Source organism: Brassica oleracea, chromosome C2 (genome assembly GCF_000695525.1).
Source record: "Brassica oleracea var. oleracea cultivar TO1000 chromosome C2, BOL, whole genome shotgun sequence".
NCBI classification, from domain to species: Eukaryota; Viridiplantae; Streptophyta; class Magnoliopsida; order Brassicales; family Brassicaceae; genus Brassica; species Brassica oleracea.
Window position 1 is genome coordinate 7,425,964 of NC_027749.1, and position 26,591 is coordinate 7,452,554.

At 35.5% G+C, this 26,591-nt stretch overlaps 4 protein-coding genes across 5 annotated transcripts; 2 read left to right on the forward strand and 2 right to left on the reverse strand.

Annotated features, from left to right (window-relative positions):
* The first annotated feature begins 5,850 nt into the window (after positions 1 to 5,850).
* Positions 5,851 to 7,859, forward strand: LOC106327101 (BTB/POZ domain-containing protein At5g60050). The gene has a single exon (XM_013765139.1). It carries the CDS (start codon positions 6,275 to 6,277, stop codon positions 7,748 to 7,750), a length of 1,476 nt encoding a protein of 491 aa, XP_013620593.1. The 5' UTR covers positions 5,851 to 6,274; the 3' UTR covers positions 7,751 to 7,859.
* Positions 7,795 to 16,380, reverse strand: LOC106327100 (DNA-directed RNA polymerase III subunit rpc1). Of its 2 annotated transcripts, none has more exons than XM_013765138.1 (28): positions 16,259 to 16,380; positions 16,080 to 16,163; positions 15,832 to 15,961; positions 15,593 to 15,742; positions 15,270 to 15,444; positions 14,891 to 15,084; positions 14,607 to 14,716; positions 14,413 to 14,512; positions 14,117 to 14,329; positions 13,876 to 14,024; positions 13,401 to 13,542; positions 13,179 to 13,319; positions 12,634 to 12,822; positions 12,048 to 12,252; positions 11,860 to 11,953; positions 11,431 to 11,647; positions 10,965 to 11,156; positions 10,723 to 10,821; positions 10,405 to 10,608; positions 10,103 to 10,318; positions 9,864 to 10,011; positions 9,604 to 9,755; positions 9,278 to 9,430; positions 9,085 to 9,195; positions 8,907 to 9,001; positions 8,494 to 8,698; positions 8,202 to 8,404; positions 7,795 to 8,006 (listed from the first exon to the last, which is right to left on the reverse strand). In XM_013765138.1, the coding sequence occupies exons 2-28, from the start codon at positions 16,145 to 16,147 to the stop codon at positions 7,949 to 7,951; spliced, it is 4,113 nt and encodes a 1,370-aa protein (XP_013620592.1). In that variant the 5' UTR covers positions 16,148 to 16,163; positions 16,259 to 16,380; the 3' UTR covers positions 7,795 to 7,948. The 2 variants fall into 2 exon arrangements, with proteins under 2 accessions (XP_013620592.1, XP_013620591.1); XM_013765137.1 differs by having other exon boundaries at positions 16,245 to 16,380.
* A 571-nt stretch (positions 16,381 to 16,951) lies between these two features.
* LOC106323327 (nucleolar protein 58-like) lies at positions 16,952 to 17,582 on the forward strand. Its single transcript, XM_013761469.1, has one exon. The coding sequence runs from the start codon at positions 17,031 to 17,033 to the stop codon at positions 17,580 to 17,582; it is 552 nt and encodes a 183-aa protein (XP_013616923.1). The 5' UTR covers positions 16,952 to 17,030.
* Positions 17,583 to 18,195: 613 nt separating this feature from the next.
* On the reverse strand, positions 18,196 to 26,567 carry LOC106323328 (nucleolin-like). Its single transcript, XM_013761471.1, has 19 exons — positions 26,544 to 26,567; positions 25,901 to 25,999; positions 25,759 to 25,803; positions 25,605 to 25,663; positions 25,415 to 25,532; positions 25,260 to 25,334; positions 23,237 to 23,307; positions 23,039 to 23,156; positions 22,872 to 22,957; positions 22,749 to 22,772; positions 22,554 to 22,662; positions 22,406 to 22,458; positions 22,213 to 22,330; positions 22,058 to 22,144; positions 21,802 to 21,872; positions 18,897 to 19,009; positions 18,785 to 18,850; positions 18,535 to 18,706; positions 18,196 to 18,319 (listed from the first exon to the last, which is right to left on the reverse strand). The coding sequence occupies exons 1-19, from the start codon at positions 26,565 to 26,567 to the stop codon at positions 18,196 to 18,198; spliced, it is 1,632 nt and encodes a 543-aa protein (XP_013616925.1).
* Between the last annotated feature and the right edge of the window lie 24 nt (positions 26,568 to 26,591).

Genomic DNA, 26,591 nt, shown 5'->3' on the forward strand with positions numbered 1-26,591 from the left:
TTCTTGGTCTCATCTAAAAAGGTATGCTTCATCAATCAATAATAAAGTCTTGAATATATACAGAACCGCTTTTCCTCAGACATGAAAATAGATTAGCACATAAATAACAAGGTGTAGTTTAAGTTTAACCCCTAACGATTTGATATAGTGTTGTTTGATAATAATCTGAGATTCTATCTGACTACAGGGTATGCACGGACCCAAGTGTAAGCTGGGCGAGTAAAGCACAGTTGGAAGAAGAATACATGAAGTAAACGTTGTGGGTGACATCATTCTTCCGATCGTGTATGCAAAACAGGGATCTTAAGCATGGACCTTCTTCCCGATGCGGTGTGTAAGTTATTGATTTTTCAGTTCACCATCATTTTCCATGTGTAGATATAGATTGTTCATGTTCTATGAGGTATAGATTTTTCATCTTTTGGGAAACCAATGAGAAAGCTCTCTCAAATCAAATAAAAAAGGACTTTTGCAAAACTTCTCTAATACCCTCTCTTTTGAAACTTATAATGTATCTGGTCCGTTTTGCAGGCCCGTCAAAGCCACAAAGAATTTGAGTCATACGCATAAAGACTATGACGGACAATCAGCGAGAGTAGTGGGCCTTTCTATCCCTAATGCAGCTGTAGAAACTGTATTACAAGGTGAACTTTTCCCATATAGTTTCATCTTGACTTCTTGGCTGTTTATGTGAAATGAACGGGTCTTTCTGCAGTGTGTGGCCCTTGGAAACGGGGGTTTATGCTCTAGGAATAAGTCTTTTAAAATAATCTATTACCAGAAAGCTAAGATAATGGTCCAAGGAGATGATGAAGTTACTATCTCAAGTATGAAACTAAACTCAAAGATGATGCGAGTTAAGGTGGGAGTTCTGAAGAGAGGAAAAGAAAAGTTCTAAATTTCACTTGATAAACACATAATATCGTTTTGAATATTTTTGTTAATTACTTAGATTTTAAGTTAAGAGTACTTGATAAGCAGTTGATGGATTTCTGTCAAATAAAAAATGAAGAATTATGAGCTTGAGTAGAAACAAAGAGGGAATGATATAAAAGCCATCCAACCATGTTTGTGTGGGCTCCTAATAATTGTCATTAATTTTGTAAATTTTAAAGTTCTTCAAGAGGATTGGATTCATTGTGATAGGTAAATTCTTTCTCCGATGTTGATCCTCTACTCAAAAGTTAGTTTAAGTACCTCCAGTACAGAAAAAAAGAATTATACACAAAAATAATTAAATTAAATTCTTTTATTTTTGTAAACTTTAAGTCAATTTAGTTAAAATATTTAAATTTTCCTTAAACATTTGAACTATAGATTGGTTATATATAAAAGAATTATCTAAGATTCTAACATGAGTTCAGAAGTTTTTTGATTAGGGGGATATAATTGAATTTGATAGTTTCTTAACAAATGCAAAATTAAAAAAAAAAAACAATTGCGGGAGAGAAGAGATGACGCCGTGTTTTCCTGGACAGATACCTAGAAATGAATAAGCTTCACAACATTTTCTAATTCTGACTCTTTGTCTCTTCTGATTCGGCTCACTTCTCCTATAAAAAGGTTTTGGGTTTGTTCCACGAAGAACCAACGTAGAAAATTTGCTTAAAACAAAAGAAATGATATAGTATGTTACAGGTAGATAGTAGATACAACATTAGTCAGAAAAATATTATGCAGAAAACCTATATTTTTTCTAGATTAAGTTACGGACCCGAAGCTCCACGAATATGAGCATGTTCATTGGGCTTTCACCACTGTGGATGTATCTATATTCCCGCTTCCTATGCTGAAGATAAAAAGGATACCATTTTAGTCAATGAAAAAAAGAACGCCAGATGCATAATCATGAATGTACCAGTACATAACGTCCATAACCAATGGTTTTCTTTCAGATGTTACAAGCAAGCCCGTAGCAGAAGGAAACCAGAATATAGAAAGAATATTAAATTTTTATTTTGTCAATCACTTAATCAGGAGAAAAGTTACGAAGAAAAACAATAAGCAAAAATAGACAAACAAAAAAAGAAGAAACAACAAAAGATAGGGATGATGACTACAATGTGTGTGTATATATATGTTTGTGTAAAAAAATTTGTTGAAATAAATTTGAGATTTATTTAGCAATTGCATGGATGGTGGCAATGATAAGTAACAACTAAATTTAGTTTGGCCTTCCAAATTAACTGAACACTAATTAATAAGTTATTTAGTTAAATAACAATTGAATACGAAAGTTTCTAAGTTTATGAAAAAATTAACTCAACAAATTAGATTGTATCCAATGATAAAAAAACTATTTTAGAATGCATTTACAACCAAAAAGAAAAAAATAAAAGCCGGTAGTAGATGAGGAGGACAATGTCAAGAAAGAAGAGCATACGTTCCTCACTTAGTAAACATGACTTCCTCACTTAGTAAACATGACTGAGTGATCTTATTTTTCGACAAAGAAGCTTAGCTTATTTCTGAAAGAAAAAAATCAGGTTTTTGATAGAAGTCCGATTTCTTTTCTATGGTTTGGTTTTGTTTAATTATGTCTTATTTTCATTTGTATTGTTTTCTCATGACCTATGCCCAGATTTGGATAACAATACTCTTTTGTAGTTTTGGTTATAATTTGACTTAACTTATCCCCGATCATAAGATGGTTTGGTTTGGCATAAAAATAACATATTTAAATCATGGGCTATTTCTGCTGAGATTTCATCAACGCCATTTGACAAATTTTCTACAGATTTTTTTTTTGGTCACTTAGAAAACATTTTCAATATTTATATCAAACCAAATTTGTCTAGCTGTAAACTTAGTTAGACCAATGAACTTCATTTCTCAACTGAAATAAACGAAGTAAGAACCCCGTTAATATGTTGGTTTGTACTTCCTTTTGAGGACGGAAGACCAATAAATGTGAACTCAATAATTCTAAAACCATAACAATGATTAAATCATTTGTAAATTTATCAATTATTTAACATAAAAATAATAGAAATAAATAGATTTCTGAACATTACTAAAGTTTAATAACTGCCAGTCCATTTTTCTGACGATTCTATATACAATTTCCTAAAAAATACACAACAAATTATGAGTTTTAACCATTTTGAATTCATTGGAAAAAATGAATACATAAAATAAATTTAAAATTTCCAAATAAATTTAGATTTTCTATTATTTTTGTAATTTATAATTGATTCTAATGTACATTTACTAATACAAATGTTAAGTTATAAATTCAAGTTATAAATTCTAAAACTATTGAAGACGAACCCGGGCGTATTCCGGGACAGTTCCTAGTACTTTTAAAAACATAATTTTCTTTGAAGAGAAGATATAATACATTGTACATCAAAATAATTTTGAAGTAAATATCATATTTAACAAATACACTAAGTTTCTGACAAAAAAAATACACTAAGTTGGATAAAATATCTTCTTTTAATTTGAATAGAAATGAATCTTTCTAACGAAATCATTGTAATATATATTTTTGAAAATTAATCACTTTGAATTGTTATTATCATTAAATATATAATTAGAGTAATTTTAAATTTCGTATATAAATAAAAATCTAAAATAAATTTTAATTTCTAAATATATTTTATGATAACTAAAATTAAAATTCATTACATTTTGGAAATAAAATTTAAATTGATTCTGAAAAGATTTTCTTAGAACTTTCTTAAAAATATTTATTTTTATTCAAATAAAAAGAAAAAAAAAATTATAAATATAATAATTAATTCATGTAAGACTTGATGAAATTTTAAAGAATAGTCCAAATAAAAAAATCACGCATGAAAAATTCATCACTGCAGTAATTTATGATAAAACCAGTATACAGTTGAATCTATAATCTTATTTTAAAATATTATGTATTTATCTATATGTGTTTGTTAACGCAATATATATATATATATATATATATATATTGATACATGTATAATTTATAATATAATTAATATTAATAACATTTATTATGAAAATACAATAATGTTAGGATTTTTATATTTAATTCGATTTTATTATTTGCATGGTAAAATTCTAACATTATTGTATTTGTATAATAAATGATATTATTATTATTAATTACATCATATATAGGTATTAACTTTAGAATAATTAAATGTTATTATTATTAAGTAGATTATAAATGGTTATATGCAAATATAATTATATATTGATGGAATAATATATTTTCGAAATTATGCATATCTAATAATATTTTGATGGAATGAAAAGAGAATTAAATATGTTGTTAGGATTTTATTATAAAAATATAAAAAGAAAAAATATATAAGCAATTTTCTAGGAGATGATCCATTTAAAATATCACATATAAAAGAAGTTATAACTTTTATTTCAATAGCATAATATTTATGAATGTATAGTAAAAATTAACTATGATTGGTCTGATCCAAATTCTGATTAAAAAATAAATAAATGTAATATACTTGATCTACTATATCAAGGATTAGACATTTTATCATTGTAGACAGGTTTGGACTTCTCTCGAGGCGTCGTTATACCATTTATCCATGAATATTCTCGATTTTCACATCACGTTTTCTAGGAATCAAATGTTTGTAAAATACAAGCTAAAAATGATTTTATCGATGAAGTTGTTTGAGTTTTTGTACAAGTCTTTACACTTACAAAATGAGTTCGTGATAGAAATTTTATACTACTGTATTGAATACATTTGAAATAAATGAAAATAGTGTATACTATATATATAGTTTACATCCATGAACAAATGGAATACCACGTTAATGAACGTATATCAGATCTTCTCATTGTATCATAAACAAACACATGTATTGTTATTTCATATTCGTGATTACAACATCTAACGTGACATGCGCCATGAGAGAGAGGTAACCAAAGTTTTCCATTGGAGAAATAAATTCTATTGTTTGAAGAGGGCTTATAATCTATAACGATAGAAGTTAATGCTTTTGGGCCCCACAAACATCTTTTCCTTTTGCGATGTCATTTCAAAACTTTGCATACAAATTTGGAAAATTAAAATTACGTAGTCGGTGGTAGAACACGTTTGAGCTTGATATGGAATATGTAAGTGAATATTATTACAATCTTCCACATATAAACGACAAAGTTGTAGTTGATTGACAAGATCCAAGAGATAAAATCCAAGTGATCGTATATGCTTTGATCAAACGCGTAGTTCTAATGTATGAACAGAGATCATTTAAAAACTCACCCAGGCTTTCAAGTCCGTTTGTCTCCCCGGCCATATGGAGCTTGACCGGACTAATCCGATCCTTATTAAACCGGTAGGAACAAATACGTGAACCAGGCCTGCAGGTTCAGTTAGTTCTGATTATTCTAGTTCGGTTCAACATAAATTTTATCGAATTAATTCGGAATAAAGTTATATTTGGTTCGGTTCGTTTGCCTTTTAAAAATCTTACCAAATTTTTTAATTTTTGTTAGATTTTAATTTAATTTTTAAAAAATTTTGGATAAATTCAGTTGGTTTCAGTTAAATTCAGCAAATTCGATTCAAATTTGGTTAGTTCGATTATGATTTGGATATATTTTTTTTAAAAAAGGAAAAAACCGAAGAAACCGAACCGAAAAACCAAAATTTCTATATAACCTATCGAATCGATTCAAACTTCTAACCAAACTTTCGGTTTGGTTCTGTTCAAAATCCAAGGCCTACATGAACCTTTGAAAAGTCTAAAACCAAAGAAAGGTCCAATAAGAAACCAAAGATGAATAATTCAATTGTACATGTTCACTTATTAAACTCAGAGTGTATGAGTGTGTATATTTTTTTTCCTGATAAAGGAGGGAGAGAGCACATGGAAGCAATGATCTAAAATAATCTACCTGTAAAAAGAGACACAAAACAAAGTAACTTTTCTTTCAGTTTCCTTTTAAAATCAATTTTTCTAAACAAACACTCGGCCATTGCAACTGTAGTATTTGTATTTTTGTAATCCTCAGATCCAAAGCCCTCTCGCTTCCTCTCTTGGATTCTGATTCATTTTCCCCAAGTCTCCATCTTTCTTTCTTTACTCTTTCACTTTCCCAAGAAAATAACAAATTTCCAGAATTTTCTTGTCTCTTTCTTCACTCTTCTTTACTCGAAGATCATTGTCATCTCTCCCTCTCTTGTTTTTTCTTCTTGTCTCACTCTTGAGATATATCACCCAAAACACCTTCGCTAATTTTCCCGCGAAAATTCCCTTTTGATACTTTCCCGGAAAATTCCTCGAGAAAGTTCGAGACTTTACTTCTCTCAATGGCGTCAAGAGAAGTATCAACGATGATCAAACACGGGTTCATCGCAGATCCTTCTCTCTCTTTCTCCCCTTCAAGAACCACATCTCCGGCCAAACTCTCCTCCCCTCCACCACCGTCTCCTCCGCCTCCGCCGCCCAACGAGCCACCCCACTCAAACCCGACCCTTTTCGACATGATGTCAGAGGAGCACCACCGCGAGCCGCCGCGTAGGAAGTCCCACGCGCGCGTGGCTCAGATCATGTCCGAGTTCAAGAACGGCGTCGTTTACGACGGCCCCAGCGACGTCAAGCTGACGGTCGTCGGGAAAGACGGGTACAGAGTCACCATGGACGTTCACAGAAAGGTTCTGTCGGAGAAGAGCAGGTTCTTCATGGCGAAGATGAGTTCCAGGAGGGAGAAAGGAGTCTCTCACATGGTGGAGATCAGCGAGTGCGATGACGTGGAGATCTACGTGGAGACTGTGGTCTTGATGTACTGCGACGATCTCAAGAAGAAGCTGGTCGGTGAAAACGTCGTCAAGGTCTTGGCTTTGCTCAAGGTGAGTGCTGCTATCTCGTTTGATGAGGGAGTGGTGTCGTGTTTGGAGCATTTGGAAGCTGCTCCTTGGTCGGAAGATGAAGAGGAGATTGTCGTGTCGTGTCTTGATGAGCTTCATCTTCCTGAAGACTCAGTCGGTTTGATTCTTCAGAGAGTTTCGTCTGAGCCGACGAGAGATAGAACGGATGATATCTTCTTGAAGCTTCTTACTGGTGTTCTACAGGCCAAGGATGATAAAGCGAGACGAGAGATGAAAGTTGTGATCTTTAAGTTGGTTAGAGAAGAAGCAGATCACGAAGTCTCTAAAGAGACTCTCTACGGTTTGTGCCATCGATGTTTGACTTCTCTCGTTCTTTGCCTATCTGAAGTGACCACGCAGATGAATGATCCGGGCAAAGACCGTGGCGCTCTAATGGGAGAGATTGCTAGAGAAGCTGACAACATGCTGTGGATGGTGGATATACTGATTGAGAAGAAGATGTGCGACGAGTTTGTGAAGCTATGGGCGGATCAGAAGGAGCTAGCGGATCTTCATGCCAAGATACCTACCATGTATAGGCACGAGATAAGCAAGATCACTGCGCAGATATGTGTTGGTATCGGTAGAGGTAGGATCTTGGTGAACAGGGAGACTAGGTTCGCGGTTTTGAACACGTGGTTGGAGGCTTTGTATGAGGATTTTGGGTGGATGAGACGGCTGTCGTCGAGATCTCTTGATAGGAAGCTGGTGGAGGATGGACTCAGCCAGACGATACTGACCTTGTCGTTGAGGCAACAGCAGGTGATTCTGATGAAGTGGTTTGATCGGTTTCTGAGCAAAGGTGATGATTGTCCAAATGTTCAACGAGCCTTTGAGGTCTGGTGGAGGAGAGCTTTCATAAGACAGGTTATAGCAGAGCCGGCTGCATCACAGCTGCAGATGACACTCTATGACTAATAACTCAATAGAATAAAGATTGTTACCCCTCAAAATGTCATATCTTTGTTTTGTTGGTAAACTGTTACTATTTGTGACATTCAATGCGACACAAAGATTCAAAAGAAAATGCCTCAAAAGATATTTAGTGTCTAAGCAATGATCATAACAGAACAGAAGAAAAGATATCTATATATTCTGCAGACGTGAACTGTCTTTTCAAGAGATGATTGGATCAGCACCATAGTTCAGCTTTGGCAGATCTTCAGTCTTAGTCCTGTTGAACAAAGTTTAACAGCAGAGTTAGTTTTACAAAGGAACTTCCTATGGAAATGGCAAAGACTGAACTAAAATGAGATTTCGCACATGAATTTTCTGAAGACAGGTGAAAGGATGAATATATAATTTCTACATAGTTTTCTAAATAAAAGAAGGGCTTATGATATCGAGTGATGTCATAAGCAAATCTTACTTTTGGAGGACTTTGAGGATTCCGGTTCCGAGTTTCATTGGTATACCCATAATCACACATTCTGTGACTCCCTCTATGTTATCAACTTTCCCGCTAATTGCTGCACTAAATAAATGATCTCCAGTCCTCTCAAAAGATGCCTGCATCAGCACACTTTTGTCCATCTTCTGTATCCCGGTTCTTTGTATCCCAAGTACCTCCCCCTGATCAAGAAATTTGAAGTGACATGGTTGGCAAAAGAGTTATTAAAAACCATCATAATAGCAGATTCAAGTGTATCCGTAGAACTGACCCGGTAAGTCATGACATCAGCCAAAAGCATCATGTGACGAATGTCTATACTCATTCCATGGTTTCCCATGACTGACCCTATTTCATCAATAATTGTCGTCCTTGCAGCCTCAATTCCCAGTGTTTTGCTCACTTCGACAATATTGTTGCTTGTAGTAGTTCTCCCATCGATTCCCGGGGTCCCCATTACATCCAGGAGGTTTGTTCTGAAACATATATCAAGCCAAAAGATTCACAATCTAGGCTAACCGGGAAAGAGAGAGCGAGCACATACTATCAAGCAAAACACAGTTATTCAAAAAGAGCTCCAAACCATGCCCAAAGGAGGTACGTGTACCATCTCCTAAACTAGCATTCACGAAGTAAAAAAAGAACAGAGGACAATATCATCTCTTGAAGCTCGAGAAAACTTACCCCTCCACGAACAGTTTCAATCTTTTCTTCCCACCAATCTCTTTCTTTTTATCTGTATCCTCTGCTATAACGACTCGCTCAACTGTTTTGATCCCCTATAATAACAATTCTTGCAGTCAATAAAAGAGAAATCAAAGTAAAATATATACGCGAGAGAGAGGGTTCAGCGGATATTCACATTCACTATAACATTTGGCAGCACATTCTTCAGATTGTGGAGAGTGAAATGAGTCCCATTTTGATCTCCCTTTGGAATAATATCTAATCCCGTATCTAAGACCCTGATATTCTGCACAATTTACATTGCCAAGAGACTTAGTTTAGACCTGTATGCACCACAATAAGACATTTATAACATCTAACGATCTTACCTCATCCTGCAGTTTGATTCTGGTCTTTAGTATGGCATTTTTAACCGACCAGGGGGTTATAGACAAAAACGCCTCCTCGATTATTTTCTTGTCAAGGGTTATCCTCACTGACGCTGATGTTGAAGTCATTAGCACCTCGATGCTCTCAGCAACCTGATCCAAAAAATTCAAGTAGATTTTGTCAACCTGATTGGTAAAGACAGAGATTTTTCAACAAGAAGGTGCTGGACCAACGAGATCCAATTGTTAAAATGTATAAAATGCCATCAGTTTGCAATATGGACTTAAAACAAACAGCAGCCACTATCAAAGAGTGGAAAGAGAACCTGTCCTAAAGTAGTTTTTTCGATGCGTCCTTTGGCCATTCGGGCACTAGCCTCTACCAGGGGGTTCTCAAGTTCTGCAGAGATGACGGGTGTGCTTATAGTTTTGGTAGCATTTATGATTTCGTTGATTCGAGGAACTCCTTGGGTGATATCTGAAGCAGATTCAGGAAATCAAAACAACTAACTAGTAACTACTCATACATATATGGTCTCATAAGCACGAGTTATGTAGCAAAAATAGTCATATTAAACAAGGATACTCATGCTAGCAACTCCAGCAAAGTGAAAAGTTTTCAGAGTCATTTGTGTCCCTGGTTCTCCGATACTCTGAGCTCCTATTGGTCCAATTGCAGTCCCAGGTTCAATTGTTTTCCCCCGGTATCGAGATACACAAATTTTCACAAAAACCTGCATGCTTATATATACATATATATATCAGAGGCAATGTTTCATATTTACGGAGATGCAGAATGCAATGAATATCTTTTTTAAAGTTAACCTCGAGTTGCTTATCAGTCACACCAGATCCTTTAGAGAAAATCTGGCTCGGGCTTGCAGACTTTACTCCGAGCAAACAAACAAATTCTCTTAGAGATTTCACGAAGGCGTCAGTGCACACCCGACTTGTATCTTGCCTGACTAACTCCTCTTCGAACTTTTGCAACAGTTCGTCTGAAGAAAGATAATTGTGATGTGATCTAGGAGGACAAGTGGCCTTCAAACGCAAGTAAAAAATTAGCATGATGAAAATCTAAATAGAGAGAGAGAGATCAAAACCAATATACAAAATAGAAAATTCACCTGAATTTTAAGAAATAATCTATCAAAATTTAAAGGCGTTCCATTCTTTCCTTCCATCAGTGCTGGGTCCATCCCATCATCCCCATAAGTAAACTGAAGTATGCATCCGCTGGCGTTTCGCACTGTGTTATCATAATGGACTAAGAGATCCTCCAAGGCTTTCATCAGTCTTCGAGACATGTAACCTGTACTGGCAGTTTTCACCTGCAATAGTTACAAAAAAGGTGAAGCTCCATCTTCAGCTCTCTTTCAATGAACAACTTTTTTCATACTTTCCAGTGGAACAAGATGAAAAAAAAACAGAGGATATATGCATACCGCTGTATCAACTAGACCTTCTCGTCCTCCCATAGTGTGAAAGAAAAACTCTGTCGCACTAAGGCCGTCGTAGAACGAATTAGCAACAAAACCTTTAGCCTGCAATGTCGAAGACGAAATGAGATAAGGGCTCCCAAAGCAGTAAATACGGTCCAAAAGTTATTGTAATAAGGCTCCTATAGAGTGATGGCCTAGAAGCCTACTACAGGTTATACACCTCCAAGGAATGGCTGTTTACTTACTTCAGGTGTTCTGGACATTCTAGGGAAATGAGGAAGACTTCGATCTATAAATCCATCAGGAGCACGGCTACCATTAACTGTCTGCTGACCAACACATGTAACCATCTGACTGATATTGATAGGGGATCCCTTGGAACCACATTGCGACATGATCAAGGGACTGTTTCTCCAATGTAATCCGTCCATACAGAGCTGTATATCATTTAGATATAATGACAAAAAGAAGTATTAGTATGTAGCTATGTAACCAGGATCTGGATTCATTGCCAATTAAATAAATTAGACAAACTATCAAACATTTTCCTTGACTGTCCAAACTACCTAGCAGAAATATATAACCCACATTTGAAACAAGAAACTAATGGAAGACTCATGAGCATCTATGCCATTAATCCATTCACGTATCTTAGTAAATAGTAAGCCACACATGTTCATGCCTAAGGGGAAATAGAAGTTACGTATTCACCTTCCCAGTCTCTTCTCGAATTTTATTAAGAAACCCTGTTAAGTTAGCTTCCAGTGTTTTTGCAGCATCTAGATCTCCTTTTTCATAGTTCTTAAGTAATTCATCACAATCCCTATATCGGCGTTCCACTATATCCTTTCTGTCCTCTTTCAACTTTTTTCCAGGTTGAACGTCATCGATCCCAATGGAGAAGCCATGGATTCCAATCCATCGAGCACTGCACAAAACAAGAAAAAATCAATTAGACAAGAAAATTATTAACTTACTCGATTCAGCAATGGCAGGTAGCAGAGAAAGGTTACAGAAAACACAGCACACACAAAGCAAGAAGGGAGAACTGCTGAAATTATTATAGAGATGTTGCGGCGAGATCAAGAACTATCAGTCATAAGAGATAAGATAATCCTATATGCTGAAAAACGAACTCACCTCAACTTTGCTAGACGATTCATGCAGACTGCAGCAGCATGGGAGTTGTAATCTCGAAGAAGAATTGAATATAATCCATCCTTGCTTCCGTTTCCTGGAGAGAAAAATATCAAATGCTCAAAATAAAGTCCAGAATGAACAGCTATTTAATGCGCTTGCAACATATTTGCATTCCATCTTCAACAAACCTAACGTAGCCTTCCCCAGTTGTCCTGATATTAGCTCACTGTTCCGAAAATAAACCCATCCATCATTTATGCACATTGTTTCATCATAATGTTCTCCCTTCCTGAAGTTCTTCTCTTTCACATTAAGAGTTACGTAGACTCTGACACTCGCATTTGGACGCAGCAAAACATTAAAAACCTGTTTACCAGTCCAAAGCTCTATTGGCTGCATCAAAAGTAACATCCGGATAAGATACTAAAAACAAGCAAAGAAAATGCTAAAAATTGGCACTCATTTGACTATAAAGATTAAAATATCAGTAACTAAAAGTTTGAAATCAATGATTAAACTAGGGCAATAATGTAGACAAAATTTCAGATTGAGGGAGTAACTGCAACTGGAGCAGATTCAAAACACGTGATATGGGAAAAGGCATTTAACATTACGGGAAAGATCATCCCATTGGACTGACATGCCTCCAGCAAAAGAAAGCTAAGCTGAGATAAGCAATGATACGGATTGCAAAGCTAGGAACTCTTATCCCTCAGTTTCAGAATCAGTAACGGCGGATTACAAGAAGAAGTATGACAGCAAAAAGTCTCATACCTTAAAGATTGTGGGCGTGGGCAAATCTATGGAATCCATGGCATCTCCCATGTAAGAACATATAAGTGAAAAGGCTGCACGGTCATAGAATGTGTCCTTTCTCGTTATCAAATAGGCAGATGTTAAAAAATCCTGTGTTGATGCTACTAACATTTCTCCATTTTTTGGGGTGCATAAATTGTTTTGTACCTGAGATACCAACCAAAAGAGAAATCAAATTACTACCCAGAACAGAAAACTGAGCTATAAAAATAAACATTCCTGTCACGTACAGACTAGGAACCAGCTGCTCATATAAGCAAAACAGTATATATGAAAATATTTACGCGCTTTTATTCTGTCATCACTTTTGTTCATGGACACTGTTCAGATATTCTAATGCAAATATTTTTCTACAATTTTATCACTCCCTAAAGGTTCTGCAGAGAAGCCACTTGTTGGATTTGTTAAGAAAGACTCTGTCTCAACAACATCTGCTACTTATAAATGCATTAATAGCCTCTGTCCAAGAAACTTGATATGATGCTAAGTAAAAGAGAAAGTACCCCCATCAATGTAATAGCCTCTGTCCGAGCCTCCTCTGTTTGTGGTACGTGCATGTTCATCTCATCACCGTCAAAATCAGCATTATATGGGTTACAAACCGATTCGTTGAACCTCAATGTTCTCCAAGGCATTATTCTTGCCTGCGGAACAACAAATGCAAAATTGGGATTAGTATAAGGGCAATAGAAAAGTATGACTCAGAATTCTAAACCAATACTGACCCTGTGACACATGATAGACATCCGATGCAGACTCGGTTGTCTGTTGAAAAGAATAGCATCCCCGTCTTCCAAATGACGGTCAACTATGCATCCATAGGTCAATTCATCAGCAATACGCTTCCGATAATCACCCACCAAAGTCCTGAAGTGAAACGTGTTAATGCCACCATATCATAGTTAAACACCAAACACACATGCAAATTACCCTATCAGGACCTAGTTCATGTGGTATCAGGTTTCTACTTCAGTTTTAAATTCCTACCTATATAATTTACATGTTTGTGTGTGCGCCACTACCGTCAAGCAAACCTATATACGAGTCAACGCCCCAACATAATTTACAATTTTATATAATTGTACTGAAACTGAAAGACCATTTTGACTACAAAAACTAACTATCTTGATATATCAACTAATCAGGATCAGTTTCCTCTCCTTAAAAGATATTCATCAACCAAGAAGTAATGAACAATACCTTGAAGAACCATCTGGATATCTGACATTTCTGGCACCAGGGTATTTATTAGGGCCATTACGGACGCGTTGCCTCAACTTATCAATATTATGACGGGACACACATTCAGGAAAAGTTAAGATCCGGGCCATAAGAATAGGAATCCCTACCTGAAAAGTATATTTACCTTTGAGATAAGTTTTACATTAATAATATAAATACACAAAAGTAACAATTAAACAACTTTCCATGATGAGTTTACCTCTGTAATTTTCAAATTGGGATCAGGTGAAATAACAGTTCTACCAGTGAACTCGACACGTTTCCCTGACAAGTTTGCACGGAAACGTCCCCCTTTTCCCTTGAGACGCTGAAGGAGTCCAGCCAGTGGCTTGGTGTTTGGCATGATCTGGACACCTCGGACTTCACTATTAATGTATTGTGCAACCTCGCTTTGAACTGTATCCCATACTTGCTGAAAAATAAAAATACTCAACAAATAAGAAATAGTAACTAAAGAAAATCTGAATAAAAACGTAAAACTAAAACTCCTTGTACCATGTTTTTGGGCGATGTGGTAGGTTGGCTTAAAATCTTATGAAGAGAAGCATTGTCTTGAATGATTTTCTTTAATCTCTCTGTTATGTCGTTTTCATTACTGCAGCAAAAAAAAAAATACACATTATTTCAAGAAAAACCAGCAGTAAAAAAATATAAATGACATGAGAAAGAAAAACAAAATGATAGCTAACCTTTGTGTACCACCAATCATAACAGACGGTCGGATTGATAAAGGTGGCACGAGCATGCACGTTATGATAAGATTCTCAGGTCTATGAGCAATATACAGAAGTTCACAGTCCTATTTCAATTTCAGAAATAAAAAAAAATCAGTATGGCTGAAATATTTGAAAATAAGATAATCCCTATAATATGTTTTGAGAGAGACGAGCATCCTCTAACTGCAGCAAAAATAGGTAGAAAAATTCCAAGCACAGGTTAAAAATGGATTGTAGATTCAAACTCAAAAAATTACCTTGTCACTCATTCCTTTAAAAAGTCTAAGCACCACGTTAGGATCAAGAACATAGGTGAGAGGATTTATTCCTCCAGCAGACTCTTTTGTGTGGGATATTGCAGATTTAAATTCATCAATCTCTCCACCATGGATTTTAGATCGGTCATGACTGATGCCTATACCCAACTGCGCAGCGACCTTCTTTACCATGCCTGAAAAGGATCAGTGATATAAGCATTGGATATCAGCAGAAGAATCCTAATTTTCTGCTGGTGCTACTTAAGTAACTTATATGAATATGAACAAAAAAATTTGCATCTAAGATGAAACACACGAGAAAAGAAACCAAGATTGTGAAGCTACATGTTTTAGCGGAAAGAAAAAAAAAAAGTAATACCATTGAGGTATCCACATTTTTTGCAAGTAATAACTCTCTGGCCAGCCATCAGACTGCACTTCTTGACAACCGCTTTGGCCAATTCAGTCTTCCTCAATGGCTCCGTTCTTGGATTCCGCATCTTCTTCAAGTGATCTTCATACATCTTCTCTTCAATAAGCATGCTTGAACAGCTCTGTGTGAGAAGGGAAAACACAAAAAAAAAACAAATTAGTCATTGTCAATAAGTTCTCATGCTTTATCTTTCCTCAACTTTTTTCCCATTCAGCAAAACTAAAAAAGGTGGAGAGAGAGAGAAGGATAATCTGGTGACCCCGCGCTACCTTACAGATGCACTTCAAAATGTCAAGGATAAAATTGAAGAATCCAACGTTATAAACCGGAAGGTCAAGCTTCAGATAGCCATAGTGTCCAGGACAGTTTTGGAAGTTGCCATGACAGGTTGCGCATGTAGACCTTTTGTTAGGAGGACCCTGTTGTATAGACATGGTTATAGCCCATTAATAAGAAGCTTAAACCAAAAGACACATATACACATATCCAAAAGAAAAATCAGATATACCATTCGAGGATCCAACAAGCCGCCTTCAATAGGCTTAAAATTGCTCTCGTAGTACATATTCTTCCAGACCTGAACCTCAGCAGCTTTCATGACTTCAATATCAGAGAGCATTGAGAAGTTTATGCTTTGTCTGCATATTAACAGTTAATGTTCAGTTTCTGCTTCAAATCAGATTCACATCACGAGTAATTGAGCAAAAAGGAGTGATTTTTTTTTTTTTTAATTTGAGGAGAGGATTGAAAGATTACATTTTGAGAGGACCAACGTCTTCGACGTAGGGCTCCTTGGTGAATTCGATCTCCGTCTTCGTCTCCATCTCTCTCCGATCGAAGCTGTAAAATCAAAACCCGAACCAAGTTCAAATCGACGTCAGAGGATGAAGAAACTGAGGGAGAATCAAAGAATCAACTTACGGTGATGGAGGTTGGGTTTTAGGGTTTAAGCAGCAGATCGAGTAACAGGCGGGAGATGCAGAACGGCTGGCAAAAAAATAAAACAACGGAGGTGCGACTGCGATGGAGAGGTAAAAACCCTGGATGAGCTTCGAACCCGCGACCTCTGGATGCTAAACCTAGGTTATTTTACCACAGAGCTATATACCGTGATTTACAATTAGGTTACAAGTTGTAATATGTAACCTTTAGTTTTGAGCTTTTTAATTTTGGGAAATTACCGTAGCCATTTAAGTTTATTTTCACAAAAATAAACATTAATAAAAAAATAACCAAAATAAATTTTATTAAAGAGTAAAAAATTTTCTTAGATAGCTTTTTAGATTTATTTTCACAAAAAATAGACATCAATAAAAAAATAACCAAAAATTTTTTTATTAAAAGGTAAATATGTATTTATATCCAATGGTTAATTAATATAGAATTATTGTTTAGAGTTAAAAAACGAAGTTTTAAGATATAATTTCAAATTTTTTAAAATAAAAAATAAATATTAAAATTTTCAAAACAAAAAAAATGTTATTTTGATTTTTTTTAAATTTTTTTTTGAGTTATATTTTTGCGAAATTTTTTTAGAAAATGCAGAGAAATGCCCTTTTATTTTACCTTTTAATTATATTATTTTCTTACTTATATGTTTATATTATTTTTAAGAACGTTTAGTTCCGACAGTTGTGTTAAGTCGGCTTAGAGAGAGATTGCCCTAATTTGTCTTCGAGCAGCGGGCGATCTTCGAGCTTAGTTCCGATGAAGACGGTGACGGGAAGAGTTACGAGGGAGAAACCGATCGCTCTCTCAAAGGCGGCAACGCTTCTCTCAAGTTTCGTTTCCTCTGAGACAGAGGCCTCTCAAGACGTTGCCGCGTACCTCCGACGCGCCTCAGCTGCCTTCACTGAGCTAAAGAGCTTCCACAGGGAGATTAGATCTACCAAGGCAAAGGACGAGCACAATCCGAGTGTCGAACTCGAGGATAAGAAGAAGAGCAGAGAAGAAGATGTTGCTGTGGTGAAGTTGGAAGAGGAGCAAGGGAAGAAAGAGAGAAAGAAGAAGAAAGGGGAAGAAGATGTTGTTGACGAGAAGGTGGATGTGAGGTTGGAAGAAGGGCAGAGGAACGAAGAGAGCAAGGAGAAGAAGCGCAAGAAGAACAGAGGTGAAGAAGATGTTGTTGAGGAGAATGTGAATGAAGAGAGAAAGGAGAAGAAGAAGAAGAAGAAGAAGCGGAAGAGTGATGATGGAGAGATTGGTTCTGAGGAGAGAAAGAGCAAGAAGAAGAGGAAATCAAAGGAGATTGATGCTTGAACTTGCCTACTTTTTGGTGACAATTTTGTAGTGATTTTTCTTCAAAAGTTTCGGGTAATGATGTCCCTAAGATTGATAAAGATTTGATTTTGTGGAACTCTTTGTTATAGTCTTTAGTTATCTTCAATGGAGTTATTGCCCTCTGTACCGTTACTATATCTGGAAGATTCTTGATTGCAAAGTTGCAAGCTTTTAGAATTTGGATCTTCAAGTCTCATGTTTTTTTATGTAAGAACTAACTTCTGTTTAGGCTCTTGAAAGTGTCTGATGCTTGAAACGCATAATTGCTATGGAGTTAAAGTTCTGTGTATCAAGGAAGGAGGATTTAGTAGTCCAGTTCAGTTCAACTAAATTACTGCAAGGACAGATGATCATCAGATCGTCTGGTATGTAAGTTTACATGCATTTTTTTTGTCTATACATAGCAGAACATTTGTTTCATATACATTATCCAATGTGAAGTTCTTGAGAATGCAATGGCGAACTAAAGTAGAGCATCCAAGGATGAAAGAAATCTTACATTACATATAAAATAAGTAGAGCATCTTCATCTTCTTTCACTCGTCGTCAGAGAAGGTAGTCTTCTTACCATAATGCATCATCTTCTTTTCATTCAGAATGGGTTTGGGCTTCTGACCACAAAGGCTTTTTCGGCGAAGGTTTCATCAAGTCCTTTTTCCACTGCCGCCACATCTTCTTTTATCTCAAGGCTTTCTCGTTGAAGGTAGTCTTGGTACCTGGGAATATCAATAGAGCTCTTGTCATCTTTTCATGTAGATACCAAAAAAAAGCCTCTACCCTATGTTTTTTTTTTTTTTTGGTAAAAATGTTAAGATATTGTTACCAAGGTTTTTCGTTTTTGACAGAATTACAGAGACGACAAGAAACGGAGAACAAAAATAAAAATCTAAACACAGCCACAATCTAACTATAACGAGGCAGACAGAACAACCACAACTGAAACTCCGAGACTCGACCTAGTCCGCACCAACAGCTTGCCGCAAAAGGATGAGCCAAGTTCAACCGAGAGTCGAGATCCCGGTAATTTTGGCCTCCCCGGTGATCCGCTCTTAAACGTAATGGCCCAACCAAAAACAGCTCGCCGAGGGCTTCAAAGCACCCGCCTGCAAGAATATACAGCCACAGAGAAATCCTAGCACCCGCAACAACCAAGTCGAGCATTTATTAAGCCCGGAGACGACCTGCACAAGATGCCGTTCCGAGTAAACCAGTGCCGCAAACCCTGTACTCCCTACCCCGAGCCCGACCTGCACACAATTGTCATGCAACACCACCACAAGAGCTCAAACAAACCTCTGTGATGCTGGGATGTGAGCGAAGACCGAGCATTGAGTGAGGCGGCCAAAGACACGAGGGCCACCAAATGCCCGTAGTTGCCGAGAACCGACAGACTGAAATTGGTGCTGCTGCAACCGAGACCACAGAATAGGGACCGCGAAGAGAAGAACAGAAGGTGGGGAAGCCTTGCGAGCAGCCACCGAAGCAGCATAGACGACCGCCTTTTAAACCGCTGACAATACTTACGCGAGACGGCCACAGACCTCGAGCACCAACCCGCCTGCGTGCTCCAGATCACAAACTCGCCGCCATGGTAATGAGACCCACCAGCACACACCTCGACTAAGGAGAGAAGCAATATGAATCGGCGAACCGACGAGAACCACCCATCCGAGCCAAAGGACCCTCTAGACCAGAAGCGGCAAACCACCACAGATCCAAAAGAAGACCCACCGTTCCTCGCCTCGCGTACCGATAATGCGTGACGAGATCGGAGGAGAAAATCGATCTCACACAAACCCCAAAAAGCCGACTGCAACTCCCACCTGCCTCTCGACCTCCTCGCCGTAGACCCAGAGAGAGCTGATTGACCGCCGGAAACGACGCTCCTCTTCAGCGGATCAGATCTCCGACCTCAAACCCTAACCCAGGACGACGAGCATATCGGAGGAGAGCAGGACAGACGGAGCGGCAGCATGACAAAAAGGAAAAACCAGAACGGAGGGGCCTCCGGGCACCGGTACGCGCCGCCACGCGCCATCCGGGCCGGAGGAAGCAGAGCCTTAGAAGTCGCTTTTTGTTGGAGATAAGGTGGAGAGAGAGAGTCGTGGGGATTGCCTCTACCCTATGTTCTCTTGCTAACAAAACTCAAGGATGTAAATATAGTTAAATCACTTACCAAACCTTGTGATCTATGCAATACCTAATTGTCAAAACAAATAATAATAAATAACAGTGTTAATCTTGTGAATGCATCAAAACCCGAGCGATAAGTTACATGGACAGTAAACTTACTTGGGTCGTCGGTGGCATGGAGGTGTCTCAAAAACAGCAAGTACAACATCGCTACTGTTCAAATATTCACAGTTCTTCTTTTCCAGCGCCTTAATAGTAAATTAAGAGATCTAATCAGCAATTGTTACTTTCATACTAATTAAATACACTCTTTTCATCTCACCTTCATTGCCTCGTTAGCAGAAGCAAACTCAACAAAGCCTTTCCCGGTAAGGGGAGAAACGGGTTATTCATGCCCAAACTAGGGGTCGATGAAAAAATACATACCCCGACTTTTACTGCATGTCAAAACATACTTTCACTAATAAAAAATTTGAAATTCATGCCTGAACTAGGGGTCGATAAAAAAATACATATCTCAACTCTTATTGCATGCCAAAACATACCTTAACTAATCAAAAATTTGAAATTTATACCTAGTCTTTAGAAGTCAACGCTAATCCCAATCTATACTATTATTTGCAAAATAATTTTTCGCAACGGAACTCTCACGTTAAAAATTACAGAGGCTAAAGTCTATGTTATCCTTAATGAATTTTTATATATATTCTATTATATAATAAAAAAAGTTTTATATTAAAAATCTTATATATATTTTTAAAAAAAATTATGATGATTCTTATATATTGTGTTGTTATCTTAAAGTAATATTTTACTATTATATAAGTAAAAAAATTAAGAGAAGTAATTTTTTTGCAATATTAAATTTTTTAAAAAAATATAAGATCATTCTTATATATTGTGTTGTTATCTTAAAGTAATATTTTACTATTATATAAGTAAAAAAATTAAGAGAAGTAATTTTTTTGCAATATTAAATTTTTTAAAAAAATATAAGATCTCAAAAAGTTTAAATCAAACAACAAATTATTCACATTTGACAATTATTATTAAAATATATGTGCTTATTATTGTCTTGAAAAACACTCACATATTATAAATATTTTTAAATATATATTTATACAAATAATTTGTTTGATTAATATATTAATTATAAATGATTTTACATCTTAATATTTAACTCTTATATTAGAAATATTTACATCAAGAAAACAACACAATATATAAGAATTATCTTATTTTAAAAAAAATATAATATTGTAAAAAATCACTTTTTAATTCTTTTACTTTTATAATAGTAAAATATTATTTTAAGATAACACCATAATATAGAAGAATCATCATAATTATTTTAAAAAAATATATAAGATTTTAAAATAAAATTCATTTTATTATATAATATAATATATATATAAAAATTCATTAAGGGTAACATAGACTTTAGCCACTCTAATTTTTTAACGTGAGAGCTCCATTGCGAAAAATTATTTCACAAATAAAATTCATTTTATTATATAATAGAATATATATAAAAATTCATTAAGGGTAACATAGACTTTAGGCACTCTAATTTTTAACGTGAGAGCTCCGTTGCAAAAAATTACTTTGCAAATAATAGTATAGATTAGGATTATAGTTGACTTCTAAAGACTAGGCATAAATTTCAAATTTTTGATTAGTTAAGGTATGTTTTGACATGCAATAAGAGTTGAGATATGTATTTGTTTATCGACCCCTAGTTCAGACATGAATTTCAAATTTTTGATTAGTTAAGGTATGTTTTGACATGCAATAAGAGTTGAGATATGTATTTGTTTATCGACCCCTAGTTCAGACATGAATTTCAAATTTTTGATTAGTGAAGGTATATTTTGACATGCAGTAAAAGTTGGGGTATGTATTTTCTCAGAAACTCTTAGTTCGGACATGAATAAGACGCTGTCTACATTAAGTCGAACATGAACAACTTCTCCAACATCTTTAAAGAAATTGATGCTGTAAAAAGGGAGAACAAAATATAAGTCACGAACAAAATTCCCCCGTGGTAATTTGAGGTCCTACTCACATATCTGATATTTTGGTTTGACTAGAGAGATTGGCAACTAAGAGCGTCTTATTTCTTACAGTGGCAGCTTCCTGAAAATAACAGCCAATTAGCGTGTCATCAAAACTCTTTAAGGAGAAAAGGACTTCAATTGCACAACACAGAATAAGTCATATTTCTACTTTGTGGCAACAGTTGTGTGATTAAACGCCAAAAGTGTTTCTTCCTTGTAAGCCGCTGGACACATTTGGAATTGACAATAAGAGGGGGTACGTACCTCAAGAGAATGGGGAGTTTCATCAAGTCCTCTCATCAACAGAATCTTGTGATTATGCAAATATTCACCATTCATCTCTTTCAGAGCCTACAGTATAATAAAAGATTTAATCATAAGTGTTAAAATTTCAAATTGACTACTTACAAAATACTTACCTTCTCTGCTTCGTAAGAAGAATCAAATTCAACAAAGCCATAGCCCACATACTTACACTCGTGGTCTACAATAAGGCGAACAGAAACAACACTTCCAACATCTTCGAAGAAACGGATGCTGAGGATGAAATATCATCAGTCATGAAAAACTTGAACTTGCTCCGAGAAGAAGGATATCAAAAGTGCTACTTACATCTGTTCTGTTTTAGTTGTTTGGGGAGAAAGATTGGCAATAAGGAGTACTTCCTGAAATTAACAAGCAGCAAGCACGACTATGAGGAGAAAAGGGATTTATAGCTTTGCAATAACAGCAAAGCCAAGTAGATTCAGAGAATAAGTACCTTATTAGCAGAATGGGGAGTTTCGTCAGGCTCTTCTTCCATTGCCGCCACATCTTGGATAGAGTCTAACGGAAGGCTTTCTTCTTGAAGGTAATCTTCTTCTTCGTACCTGCAACAGTATCAAGAACACTCTTCCTTTAGATCATTCCAAAGAATTCAGTCAATGTGAAACAAAACTCAAGATGCTAAACTTACCAAACCTTGTGGTCTACACAAAACCTAATTAACAAAAGAAAAAAGAAATAGTAGAGTTAAAACACTTGTAGTAATGGCATCAAAAACTTCTAAGAAATAGAAACAAAAAATCAACTTATTTACTTGGGTGGAAGGAAACTAGCTCCACTGCAATCAGCAAGAAAAATCTTGCGATCGTGCAAATATTCACCCTTGTTATTTTGCAGGGCCTACAAGTGCAGAAGATTAAATCAGCAAATGGTTATAAACTTGAATATCTTTTTCAATTTAATATAAACATATACTCTCACCTTATTTGCCTGGTTGGCAGAAGCAAACTCAACATAGCCACAGCCAACAAGCTTGCCTCTGTGGTTGATATCAAGTCGAACACGAACAACTTGTCCAACATCTTTGAAGAAGTCGATGCTGTCAAAAATGGAGGATAAAATTATTAGCAAATGAAAAAAAAAAGTGGCAGGAAAATGAATTTAAAAGGTTCTACTTACATATCTGATATTTCAGTTGAATGGCGAGAGAAACCGGCAATAAACAGAGTCTTTATTGGTACGGCAGCTTCCTGAAACGTTAACTTTTCTATTAGTTGTAAGCAATGACATCTATCTATATATCTATCTATATATAAAGAAGAGTTTCTTTCACTCCTAAGCCATCCACATCAGATTTTATGTCACTAATTCGGAGTCTTTGGTGATGACACGTGTCACGGTCAATCAAAAGTCAATGTTTCATTAATTCTTGAATTTAATGGGTTTAATGGGTTTTATGTGTTTACTACGGTCCAAATACATACGAAACTTAGGGAAAGTGCCGCTTTCAAAGTGGCCGTCGAGCAAGAATTCCTGTTCAGTCAGCTGTCAATAGAAATCCAACGGTTTCACCGGTGACGAACGATTCCGATCAATGTCAGTCGGAAGCCGAATAGACTTCTTTAATCTGGAGCCGTTACGGAAATTAACTTGGTTCATGCATCTTTATTAACATTCACATTAATACCTACTCTCTACTTCTCACACGATCTCACATTCAATGAATCTCTTCATTCATTCCTTTGTGTTAATCCTCCATTATAAATATGAAGATTTTCTTCCAAAAAAATCATCAGTTCATTTCTTTTAATAAACAACACAAAAAGGTAATGAAAAAATATTTGTTAAGTTCATTGTTGTACTTGACGGATTGTGACAGAAAATGATAAGAAACAGAAAAAATGAGATGAGAAACAGAATAAACAGAGAAGAAGAGAAAAGAGGAAGACGATAGAAGAGGAGAGATAACTTTTTTTAGTAAAACATTTTTTTTAAAGATCTATTTATCTTTAGCTCATAATAATTTCCAACATCTTGGTGTTGATTTTTCATTACTGTGGCTCCCTAAATGGTTGTTGGCTCTGATCTCAAGAATACAACAGTTAGTGCAGACATTTATGGATATAGAATCATGTGTGAGTATGCATGATTGTGATTTGTGAGTATACTTCAATTACATCTTTTCCATACCGACTACTGGATTGTGAATTCTATTGTAACTTGGTTGTTTATGTGTCTCCAAAATTGGCTGAGTTTTGATATATACATAGAATGCATTTTTCTTATTATACTTCCAAGTTTGAGTCTGCATATATCACAATAAAATGAGGACGGTGGACGAATGAGCTGGGTATGGAATACTAAACATGTTCTTACATGAAATTGAAGCATTGTACTTATGCCTTATTTAGAACACTCACTTCTCATAACATATGTACTCTCTTCTCGACAAATGACACATGCTAACATAATAAAAAAACAATCACAGTGTTGACACATTTGAAAGAAAATTCATCCAACCGCACCTCCTATTTCGGATAAAAACAACTAGAACTAATACGATATGAAAAACAATAGTTTCAAATATATATATATATGAAAATAATGTTTCATTGGACATCAACCTAAAATAATATTTTAGCACATAATTAATAATATAATATCAAAGACATAAATTTTAAAAATATTCATAATAAAAAATATAATCTAAGATTTTTGTATTAAAAATTATTTTACTTATTATCAAAATTATCATAATTACAGTAGAATAAACAAAGAAAATATGAAAAACTATTATGTATTCATGAACATTTTAATATTAAGATGATCATGATCTATAACAAGAATAACAAAACATACACAATAAAAATTAATATCACCTTAAATTTTAAGTAAGCTAAACATTTTGAAATACTCTTTAACTGATATATTTATGTATTTTTGGTTACTAACACGTCCGTAGTGTGAATAGAGAGAGAGAGAGATAAATTATGCTAATAGTAAAAATTAGTTTTTTTGTTTAATTTTAAATTAAGAAAATAGTATATCTCATATACATCTCTTGCAAATGTAAAACTAAAACACAAAGTATAAATCATATAAAAAATAATAATCTTGATTACAAGTAAATTATATCCCGTCCTACGGGCCAATCCTAGTGATATATATATTGAAGATAATAAGAAGAAGAAGAAGTAGGTACCTCAACAAAATCGGGAGCTTCATCTAGAATAATCTTGCTATAATTCAAATATTGACGGTTCTTCTTTTCCAGCGCCTACGGTAACAAAAGATTTTAATCAGAAATCCTACTTACTTTTTTTTTTCATCAGGACTACTTAAAAAAACAACTCTCACCATCTTTGCTTGGTTAGAAGAAGCAAATTCAACAAAACCATAACCCACATGCTTGCCCCGCCAGTTTGGCACAAGGCGAACACGCACGACTTGTCCGACATCTTTGAAGAAATCAATGCTGCAAGGAAAAAACAAAAAATTGTCAGTCATGAAAAAAACTTGCAGAGGGGAAGTCAAATGTGCTACTTACATATCTGAAGTTTCAGTTTGGGGAGAGAGATTTGCAACAAAGAGGATCCGGGCAAATTCCTGAATTGTTTACAAGCACGAGAAAAAAAAAGGACATAATAAGCTTTTGCATCCCCCCAGAGTAAGTACATGTTTTTTTCGAAGATAATTCATACCTCAGGAGTTTCATCAAGTCCTTCCACTGTCTCCTCCTCCTCCTCCTGTTACAAAGAGTAGTATTTTTTTTTTTGAGCAACACAAAGAGTAGTATAAGAACAAGATTCTAACATAAAGTGTCAACCAAAAACAGATCTTTACCTCCTTTTCTGAGATTAAATTAGAATCATCGGACTTTGTCTCCGACAACTCTCCTGTTGTTCCTTGGAGACTGTCAGCTAATCCTTTCCTCGTCTCTTTCTGTTGGATAATTCCAATTAACTTGAGGAGCAAGTTAACTTATTAAAGTAAAGTTTGATGGGTTAAGCAAAAATGAAAACATATCGAGCTTAAAAATGTTTCCATATTATTATTAGGAAAAGATGTAGCTTCGTCTTATATAAAGAGTTCTCATGGAGAGATGTTCCATCAAGAGAAACACATTAAGAGGTTTAGTTTTGAGAAAGTTTCTAAATCTAATAAGAAGTAAGTGCTAGTTCTTATAATCTTTGTGTTTGTGCAACTTTAATTGGTATCAGAGCTCCAGGTTACGAAGATCGTTTACAAGAGGAGTTGTAACTCGATCAAAATATGGGAGACAATAAAATTCTCAAGGACGTGATAAAGGTCTTGAGATGATGTTTGATGCTATCATCGACCAACTATACCGTATGGTCGATGCGAATGAAAGTGATGCTTCGTTTATACTATGTTTGGGATACGATTGATCTAGGGAGCGATGATGCAAAAAGGAACAATATGGCGATTGCTCTAATCTTTCAATCAGTCCCGGAAGCGCTAATACTTCAGATAGGAGAACATGATACATCGAAGAAGATTTGGTAAGCTATCA

Excerpts from the sequence above, each read along its gene's own strand:
- LOC106327101 (XM_013765139.1), top strand. The coding sequence starts at position 6,275 with ATGGCGTCAAGAGAAGTATCAACGATGATCAAACACGGGTTCATCGCA.
- LOC106327100 (XM_013765138.1), bottom strand. The coding sequence starts at position 16,147 with ATGGAGACGAAGACGGAGATCGAATTCACCAAGGAGCCCTACGTCGAA. Across the intron at positions 9,756-9,863 it reads TGCTGGAGTTGCTAGCATGA|ATATCACCCAAGGAGTTCCT; the intron begins GTATCCTTGTTT and ends AATCTGCTTCAG. Across the intron at positions 8,699-8,906 it reads TTGAAACTGTTCGTGGAGGG|AACAAACCTCCTGGATGTAA; the intron begins GTAAGTTTTCTC and ends TATATGTTTCAG.
- LOC106323327 (XM_013761469.1), top strand. The coding sequence starts at position 17,031 with ATGAAGACGGTGACGGGAAGAGTTACGAGGGAGAAACCGATCGCTCTC.
- LOC106323328 (XM_013761471.1), bottom strand. The coding sequence starts at position 26,567 with ATGTATCATGTTCTCCTATCTGAA. Across the intron at positions 26,000-26,543 it reads ATCATGTTCTCCTATCTGAA|AAAGAGACGAGGAAAGGATT; the intron begins GTATTAGCGCTT and ends ATTATCCAACAG. Across the intron at positions 22,331-22,405 it reads ACAACTAAAACAGAACAGAT|CATCCGTTTCTTCGAAGATG; the intron begins GTAAGTAGCACT and ends TTTCATCCTCAG.